At 39.1% G+C, this 10,121-nt stretch overlaps 1 protein-coding gene across 1 annotated transcript in view; it reads right to left on the bottom strand.

Annotated features, from left to right (window-relative positions):
* Window positions 1-333: 333 nt before the first annotated feature.
* Window positions 334-10,121, bottom strand: part of tgoln2 (trans-golgi network protein 2) — a 13,324-nt gene continuing 3,536 nt past the window's right edge. The window contains exons 3-6 of the mRNA XM_034872321.1: window positions 2,247-2,681; window positions 1,837-2,018; window positions 778-861; window positions 334-687 (exon numbers count right to left, since the gene is read on the bottom strand). Coding sequence (XP_034728212.1) covers window positions 682-687; window positions 778-861; window positions 1,837-2,018; window positions 2,247-2,681 — 707 coding nt within the window. The 3' untranslated portion in view covers window positions 334-681. The remainder of the gene's footprint in view (window positions 688-777; window positions 862-1,836; window positions 2,019-2,246; window positions 2,682-10,121) is intronic.

The raw sequence follows: 10,121 nt of genomic DNA, 5'->3' as shown, positions 1-10,121 counted from the left end.
GAAAGTTAAAGTGGTTGAGCGCTGTGCTCACATCTCATTTTGGAAAATGTCGTTACATTCATCTGGCCATCCCCATGTGGTAATAAACACTAATAGAATTCCCACCTTTAGTGCATCCCTTGAGAGAGAGAGAGAGAGAGAGAGAGAGAGAGAGAGAGAGAGAGAGAGAGAGAGAGAGAGAGAGAGATATATATATATATATATATATATATTTCATCTCTACAGGAACCCAAAGTAATAGTACACAGCCAATAGTTCACAAAGATTCAGATGGCTTATTTAGTGCACAGTGCAATCACTAAATACTGTATAAACGATGCTTATATAACTTTCATCTGCTACTGAAATATCCTGAGTCCGGACCTTAAGTCCGGTCTAATTACAAGCTCGTCTTAAAAATGGAATTACGACACCAAGTGCCAAAAAACAGCATGCTTGTTTTTACCATCACCGCATTTCACTAGTTCCCTCAATAAGGCAACAGTGTCATCTGCATAGTGGTATGATAAGCTTCTACGGTTATAAAATAGAAGAATGTCTGTTTAGGAAAAGGGTGAAAGCAAGGCAGAGAGCATTGTGGGAAATATCTAACGCCAGTCTCCGTTCACTCTCTTCTCACAAGACCTCAGTGTGCTCAGCAGCGAGAGGCTCAATGGCTTCGAGAGAGAGAGAGAGTCCAGATTACATCTGAAAGAAAAAGAGAGGATTCAAAAACTCACTAAATATTTATTAATGTATTATAATTTTATAAAATGGGGGGGGGGGGGGGGGGCTTACATGCTGCTCCAGCTTCTTGTATCCTGCATATTTAGGTCGACGCGTGGATTTGTATTTCTTCCCCTCCAAAAGGAAAGCCAGTATCTGGTAGAAAAAAAAGAAGAATATTTTTAGTTTTATTTATGAAAACACAGAGACGCACCTAGAGACTCACTTACTAGCGTGCGCACACGCACACACACATACACACATACACACACACACACACACACACACACACACACACAGAAAAACACAGAGAAACAGAGTGACGCACAACGACTCAGCGAAAAATAAAAGGTTAAATCACAGACCAAAATGGCCGACACTGTCACTCCCCAATGTGAGTCGCGCATGCGTCACTTTGCGACAAGTAGCCTACAAGATGCTGACAAGAGACTTCTGTAACGTCAATACAGTAAAAATTTACCTACTTAACAAAAGTTGGTTCACTGCTAGCTTAGCTACAAGTTAGCATCAAACAAGAAAGGCTGTTATTTGAATGGTGTTTTGAGCTAACGTTAGCAACCAATCAATCATAGATAGTTAAACGTTTTTGAAATGACTGCTAGCTTAGCTACAAGCTAGTAATCAAACAACAAAGGCGGTCAGTGGAATGGTGTTTTGAGCTAACGTTAGCAATCAGTCATAGATAGCTACAACGTTTTTGAAATGACTACTAGCTTAGCTACAAGCTAGCAATCAAACACAACAAAGGCTGTCAGTGGAATGGTGTTTTGAGCTAACGTTAGCAATCAATCATAGATAGCTACAACGTTTTTGAAATGACTACTAGCTTAGCTACAAGCTAGCAATCAAACAACAAAGGCTGTCAGTGGATATAACCATTTTGAGAAAATTGCGATTAATTGAGCCATAGTGTACGACCTTAGTCCCGAGCTTAGTGACGCCCAGGACGACAGAGAGTGGTTTTAAAAAAACAAGCAAAACAACCCAGGGCGTTTTTAACTCCTATCCCAGAATGCATCTGTGGTGTAGCCAGACTACTCAGCGTTGTGGAGATAAAGATAAACGTTGGGCAATGCGACACTAGTGGAACACAGAAGCATGCGTCGGTACCTTGCGCTTGTTGTGGTAAGCGATGTACAGCACAGCTACCACCACAGCCATGGAGCCCAGGTAGGCAAAGAAGTGACTGCTCTCGGCCTTGTTATTCACCCCCGACGGGTCGTACGGGTTTCTTCCTCCTGCGTCTCCATTTTTGGTGTCCTCTTTTTCCAGATTGTCCTCCTTGGTTTTGTCTCCCGGTGTTTTTTCACTGCTTTTCTCTAAATTTAGTTTCTTCTTATTGCCTTTGTCTTCCTTCGACTGGTCTTGATCGTCTTTGCCCCCTTCTGCCTGGTTCTCGGTGTCTTTTCCCGGTGTTTTTTCACTGCTTTTCTCTAAATTTGGTTTCTTCTTATTGCCTTTGTCTTCCTCCAACTTGTCTTGATCGTCTTTGTCCCTTTCTGTCTGGTTCTCGGTGTCTTTTCCCGGTGTTTTTTCACTGCTTTTCTCTAAATTTGGTTTCTTCTCATTGCCTTTGTCTCCTTCCATTTTGCCTTTTTTGTCTTTCGTCTCTTCCTCCATGTCTCCGTCTGCCTTGTTTGTCTTGGCTGAAGGTTGTGCTTTTGCAGTCGTCGTGCCGGCTTTCGTCGTACCATTGGTCATCCCAATCTTTGTCCCTTTGCCAGACTGACTGCCTGGAGTAGTCCCAGTAGTTGTTTTGTTGTTGCTTTTCTCCCCAGGACTTTCCATACTTTGGGACGGTTTGGCCAGATTTGGTACTTTGTCCCCTGTTTGCTCTACTGTACGATTCCCATCAGCAGCACTTGAGACATTCTTCGCATCTGTACTGGACTCCGGTGGACCGCTTTTGCTTTTGGTGGGTGACACTGTTTGGTTGGCAGGTTTTGTTGAAGCCCCTGTAAATAAAGACAAAATGAAATGTAACCAGCAGAACACAGCACATGGTGACAATAACAATCAGAATATATTGCCATCTCATTATTAGGGTTAGTTATTTAAAAAAAATAAAAATAAAAAAAAGAAGAAGTCCATACAGACACCAATACTGTGACTTTAGATTATTGTAACCTTCTTTGTAGGAGCCATTTGTTTCCACCTTATTTGGTTAGGTTAATTTAGTTATTTATTTTAGCCACTTGGGGGAGTATTGCACTGGGTGTGGTACGTCACTGGGAATAAGGTATATTTACAGGTGCGGTAATCAATGAGGAAAGGTGTGGATGGCGGGGAACACACGGTTCTTACCGTAGCCGTGAACACGCCACAACATTTCATTAATCGGCACTAGGTGAAACACTATTTTATGTGAAGTATCCCCTTTTTTCCTACTTTTATAATAAACGGGAACACCACCCAAAGACAATCAATGCCTGGACTTAAGATCTTTTTTGCTACGCGTCGAGAGCACCATGCCATCCATACTGAGGCTTATAGGATAGCCTCCACAGAGCTTTTCCGTCTGCTGGTTGTTCACACAAGCAAAAAGCGTGCACATTACACCTGTTTTAGCACCACTTCACTAGTTACCAGATCATTTTAGAACTACTTTTAAAATTCTGGTCCTTACTTTTTGACCCCCTCGTATCCCTTGGGTCAAATTGATTTGAGGTTTTAAAAACTGTTTTGAAATAAAATTTTACTTCATAAATCTATTAACAAATATTGTCTCTATCTTAATTTCTAACAGCTGAGATACCATCTATGTTTAGGGAATGCATCAGTCTCTACTAGCACACTATTAAACATGGAAGTGGGGTTCGTTTTATGTCATAAGGTTATAATTCATATTAAAAATCCACTATGGAAAAATCATAAGCGTCATATCCAGAATAATGTTCTGAGTCAGGAATACATGTTTACAGGAAATAAGGAAAGGACGCTGATTTTTTTTAGGTAGAAAAAAATATAACTTCTCCCATTTTTCTTGTTGTAAATATCTGAAATGGGTCAATTTGACCTGAATACCAAACAAGGGTTAAACCAAAAGAAAAGAAACTAATAAACTAAATATACTAAAGCTATTTCCTCAGAACATGAAATGGAGAAGTTGGAGGCTTCTGAAAGCAGAATTAGAGTTGAAGCCGCAGCACAGGAAGCAAGTGAAGTCAAAAGAGAAGCATATTGGTGATATGGGTGTGGGAGGAGGGCGCTGGGTTGTCAAGAAAAGAGAAATTCATTCTCAGAATCGCATTTCATTCCCACAGCGTGCTTTATTTCCCTCTATATACATTTATATATAAATATACCCATCATAATCATATAATACCCATATACTTACATGTCAGGCTGAGCTTAGCTCAGGTTAAAAGTTACTTACGTTTAACCCTCATTATATTGTGTTAACTCCACTTTTTTCAACATCTTGCACTTTGTTAGTTTTTTTTTTACATATTGTTGCATTTTTTTTAACTTTAAAAAAAATGTATCTTCAAATTATTATTTTTAGTAGTTTTTTCTCCTTCTGTGTTGTTTTTTCAAAGTTTTTTTCAACACTTTGCGCTTTATTACAAGGGTTATAGGTATAAAGGGTGAAAAAAAAAAAGAAATCCAAGGATCTCCACCAAGGCCATCCTGGTAAATCTGGTCTCTGATGGTGGCAGACAGACCAAGGAGGACACTGTGCACAGACCAAGGAGGACACCACTTCTCCAGAAAAGGCACACAAAAGCCCACTTGGCCTTTGCAAATGCTCATCTGGACAAAGAAGAAGAATTCTGGTCTTCTGTTTTATTGTCAGATGAAACAAAAAATGATGTAGCCTTAAAATGGCGTAAAAAAGGAGAAGCCTTCAACCCTAAGAACACCGTCCCCACTGTCCAACATGGTGGTGGGAACCCAATGTTTTGGGGTTGTTTTTGTGGACCTGGGAACCTAATCCCAGTAAACGGCGCCATGAAAAAGGACCAATACATCAAAATTCTCAACAACATCATCATCAGGCAGTCTGCAGAGAAACTTGGCCTTGGAGACCAGTGGACGTTTCAGCACGACAACGACCCAAAATACACAACAAAAGAAATGGTTAGCACCCAAAAACATGAACGTTTGCAGTGGCCCAGCCAGAGTGTTGACTTAAATCCCATAGAGAATCAGTGGAGGGATCTAAAGGTCAGGGTGACGGCAAGGTGACCCCCCCAACCTGGAAGACTTGGAGCTCATCGGTAAAAACGAATGGGCAAAAATACCAGAGGAGACCTGCAAGAAGCTGCTCAGAAATTATAGCAAGCGGTCGATTGCTGTAAGAGCCAATAAAGGCTTTTCTATTGATTATTGAGACGGGTATGAATCATTTTGGACATGCCCCTTTTTGTTAATAAAAAGATGAGTAATCATTTTTCCACAATGACGCCTGTTGTACATCGTCTTATCTTCTGGGAGACGCCTGTGTCATTTTTAACCAAGAAAAAAACTTTCTGGTTGAATAAAAGTAACTTTTTTCCAGGGTTATGAATAATTTGGGGCTTGACTATATACACACACACACACACACATATATGAGACATACATGTATATACACACACATACACATATGTACTGTGTATATAAACACTACAGTAGGCTGTATGCCAATGTTTTCAATTAAAAAACATTTGCACAAAGCAAGCCGATCCCCTTTTCCATGTTAATAAGAGCATTAAAATGAGTTAAAAAAATTATGGAACAAAAAGAAATCAAGGGACATTTAGAATAGATAAAAATGTGTTATTAATTGCGAGTTAACTACGACATTAATGCAATTAAAAATAATAATTGTTTGACAGCAAACACACATATATATACACACACACACACACACACACACACATTATACATATATACATACACACCTTATATTAACACAATAAAAGAATTGTCTTATTGTAAGACCAAAGCTGTGTGTTTGCACTGGGTGGTTGGTAAACAGTGTTGCCGGATTTACGTGAGGGTCTAGGACGCCACACCCCCATCCCACATCTACTGAGTCCTGTTGTTAAGTCCCCCTTGAGTAAAGAGCACCCAGCAGGCTGCATACAGCAGCGTTGTTACACACCCACACAGCCAGTACTCTTATTCATAACTGCCCTCAGTTTATTTTTTATGTATTATTCGGTTTCTAATAATCTGAGTGAACATTACTTTAGTTGGAAATATGTTTAAGGCAAGGCAGCTTTATCTATAGAGCGCATTTCAGCAACAGGGCAATTCAAAGTGTTTTATATAAAAAAGATTAAAATAATAAAAACCTACAGTGCAGCACAAGAAATTAAACATTAAAGAGCAGTTAAAAACATTCAAAATAAAATAAAAAAATAAAAGTTACATTGCAGTAAAGGAATTAAACAATAAAAACAGTTAAACATATTAAAAAAATAGATTTTAGGCTGCTAGAATAGGACATTGTATAACACACACACACACACACACACACACACACACACACACTTCTGTGGAAACCAAAACTTTGTTGACCAATCAGATCTCTCTATACAAGCAGAACCACATGTCTTTACCATCTCATCCATCCCCCACGGGCCCCGCGGGATCATGGGACTTCGTGCTTACCCATAACCAAAAGGGGAAGTACTTCTCTTAACACCAAATATGGTCGTCACTATAACGCTTAGTTTAAGAGCAATATTAACTGAAATGATAATTGATATCGCTGAACTAATAAAGCTTTTAACACTAGATTTGTCTCTGCAAGACGCATCACAGGATACGCTTATTATGCGAAACCACTTTAGTTGATATCCGCTACACAATTTCAAATATCCACTCATCCAATTATCAGCTGAAACATCTGGGGCCTCTGGGCCCATGAGGCAGTTCCCTTCCTGCTTTGTGTAGGCGTATGAATCCTACGCATTGGGCACGTTTAGTCCCGAACATAGACCGATTCATGCCACTTTATTTCCACTTGTAGGATCTACATTTTGCAATCCATAGCTTTAAAAAGGGTTTTGTTCTCAAACTCTTCAGCAGCACTTACACAAGCCACACTTTCCACTGTCACTTCCTATCTCTATTCTGAAGCTTTTTCTACACAGGTCTGATTTATTCAACATTGTATTGATAAAAACATGGAGGAAAAAAATCCCCTCTGTAAAAACCTTTGACTCTAATATGCCAACAAACGTAAAACAAGAATTTTAAACCTTCTTTATCCAATGCTCACATCCCTGTTCTGGAAATATATGCAAATTTGCACACATTTAACAAGATAATGCATCATTTGCATATTTAAAACATACAATTTCAGAAAACTTGTAATACAAAAAACAAGTGTCATAAAGTCAGTAATCAACTGGCAAAGTTTCATGTTCAATATTTTCCCTATTCACTTGTAGTGTAACGTTACATTTAACCCTCCTGTTATCATCTGGTCAAATTTGACCCCTTTAAAAAATGTCGATATCTGAAATATGAGTTACTTTTTAACCATATTACCACAAGAAATGGATACAACGCTCTTTGCAATTACAACTGATCACTTTCATTCCTCTGATCTTAACTATTAGTCCGAATAAATCATAATTTCCGCTTTTTTAACTCAAATATTAGGTATAATTCTATATAAATTAAGGTTATGGTCCATGAATTCCAAAAAATGCTGTAAAACTAGTCAGGCGATGATAGCGAAAACCAAAAAAGTCTGAAAATGGTACGAAAATGTCAAATGTTTTCCTTTTTTTTTAACCCGGGAGGACAACACAAGGTTTAATTAGCTCAATGCAAGAATTAAAGGGGTAGGAGTACATAAGTTTTACTTCTTCCTACTCCTTTTCGCACATGTAATAGACGGATGTTAAAGAAGGATACTTTGTTTGTTATGTTTCTCTCCAATTTTTTTTGTTTTATTATTTCTTTTTATTATTATTTTTATTTTTATACACTTTCTCTTGCATGTTCGAAATAAAGATATCAATCAATCAATCAATCAATCAAAGCTTCATATGCTAATTACTGAAATTGACAACGGTGTAACTTTTAGGAGCCAAGCTTCAGTCCACCCAAAATAAGGCCTATCGATGACATAGGAAACAATTGTGTGTGAAGAAATGTCCGGTAGACTAATCCAGACAGTGAAATCTGAGATTAGCTCTTCTTCTCAGTGTCAAAACAACAACCACAACAACAACAACCACAACAACAACAACGACAACAACGAGCTTTCAGCGCGTTCGTGCGTTCCATTTTAGAACGTTCGAGTACAAATGGAACGCAACAGTAGCGAAACAGCAACAGCGTCAACTGACTAACGTTAGCTTAACTGGCTAGCGAGGATGATAGGGGAGCACACGTTTATTTGAAACAGCCTCGTGAAGACGTGAATAGAAAAATGAAACTAAACTCACCACTGACAAGGAAGAAACACAGACACACTGCGAGTGTCAGGGAAGCCGTCCTCATTGTTCCCGCGCAGAGACTGAAAACTACAAACCGAATGTTTTTAACGTGGCTGTGCTCTGAGCTCGCGCCCCAATCCGCGTTGGTAAAGGCAGGTCGACAGGTTGGCTGGACTACGGCTACGGAGGAGCATACACAGTTAAATGTAGGAGGTGTTGGCTGTTGACAACCTGTTCCTGCTTCCGTGGAAAAGCCATAGACAGTTAAAGAAATGGAACAACGGTCTGTTGTTATGGACGGAGACTAGTGAAGGATGTCACTCCCCGATGTGAGTCGAGGGCAGATTTGAGTTGCGCATGCGTCACTTTGCGACAAGAAGCCTCCAAGATGCTGACAAGAGACTTCTGTTATGTAAACCCTGTAAAAATGGACCTACTTAACGAAGTTGGTTCCCTGCTACATACAAGTTAGCATCAAACACAACAAAGGCTGTCAGCGAAATGGCGTTTGGAGCTAACGTTAGCAACCAAACAACCATGTAGATAGCTAAAACGTGTTTTAAATGACTGCTAGCTTAGCTACAAGCTAGCAATCAAACACAATTAGCTAAGGCTGTCAGTTGACTGGCTATTGTTTGGTTGCTAACGTTAGCTCCTAAGGTTAGCAACCAAACAATCATAGATAGTTAACACATTTGTGAAAGGATTTCCGTCTTCTGTTATTGTTTGAAATTAGAAAACGCTTATTATTTAATGAAGTTCACAAATTTCACTATGACACGTTATGCCGTAAAGCCTTTTAAATCTGAGCATGCGCAACTTACATCTGCACTGGACTCACACCGGGGAGGGACAAAGCACAAGCAAGCTCTTCTTTTCTTCTGCAGAAGAACACACCGCGGGGCGCTTTACTGCCGCGTGCAGGCTGTGTGCTGACATGGCGGGGCTATGGTTTCCATGGCAATGGGAAATGTGTGCTACACAAAAAGTTAGTATTTAGTACAGAAGTGCGCGATTTGGAACACAACACTAGACTGTGAACAAGAGGTCTATGGTGCTACCATAGACTGTTAATATTGACCATTTATATACAGTCAATGGGGGCTTAATCAGAAATAAGAAAAGTGATTTTTTTTAAATATATTATCATAATATATATACAGTGTGTCTTGTGTATCTGTATATATTTAAATGGACTGTGAGTCTAATAATAAAGGCTATCTATCTATCTATCTATCTATCTATCTATCTATCTATCTATCTATTACACATTTAAAGTAAAATAGAAAGTGAAAGTAAAGCAGATTAATGTTGATTTCTGTATAATGAATCCACACAGAATTATGTAGAGCATTCATATTTAGGAATATTTCCAAAACCTGCTGGTAGCCTACCTTTAACTATTAATAGATAAATAGAGGACAAACATCACTATAAACAGAACACGAGTCCTCATAAAACGATCATTGAGTATCAGTGGTTAAAGGTTTGATATAAAACAAGAGAAATATGTGCAGAGAGACAGCGAAGTATTGACGGCATAAAAGAGTTCTTCATCATTTTTAGTTTACAAATCAAATTCTTTACACAGATTATTTATACACGTAGAAAACAACAGAGGAAATCCTTCAACCCTCATGATGTCCCCATGTTGTCCTCATGTTGTCTTCATGTTGTCTTCATGTTGTCCTCATGTTGTCTTCATGTTGTCCTCATGTTGTCTTCATGTTGTCCCAATGTTGTCCTCATGTTGTCTTCATGTTGCCCTCATGTTGTCCTCATGTTGTCTTCATGTTGTCTTCAGGTTGTCCCCATGTTCTCCTCATGTTGTCTTCATGTTGTCCTCATGTTGTCTTCATGTTGTCCCGATGTTCTCCTCATGTTGTCTTCATGTTGTCCTCATGTTGTCTTCATGTTGTCCCAATGTTCTCCTCATGTTGTCTTCATGTTGTCCTCATGTTGTCTTCATGTTGTCCTCATGTTGTCTTCATGTTGTCCCAATGTTGTCCT

Source organism: Etheostoma cragini, chromosome 5 (assembly GCF_013103735.1).
Source record: "Etheostoma cragini isolate CJK2018 chromosome 5, CSU_Ecrag_1.0, whole genome shotgun sequence".
Lineage (NCBI taxonomy): Eukaryota > Metazoa > Chordata > Actinopteri > Perciformes > Percidae > Etheostoma > Etheostoma cragini.
The sequence above is the reverse complement of the archived record's forward strand: the minus strand, read 5'-3'. Positions and strand labels throughout refer to the sequence as shown.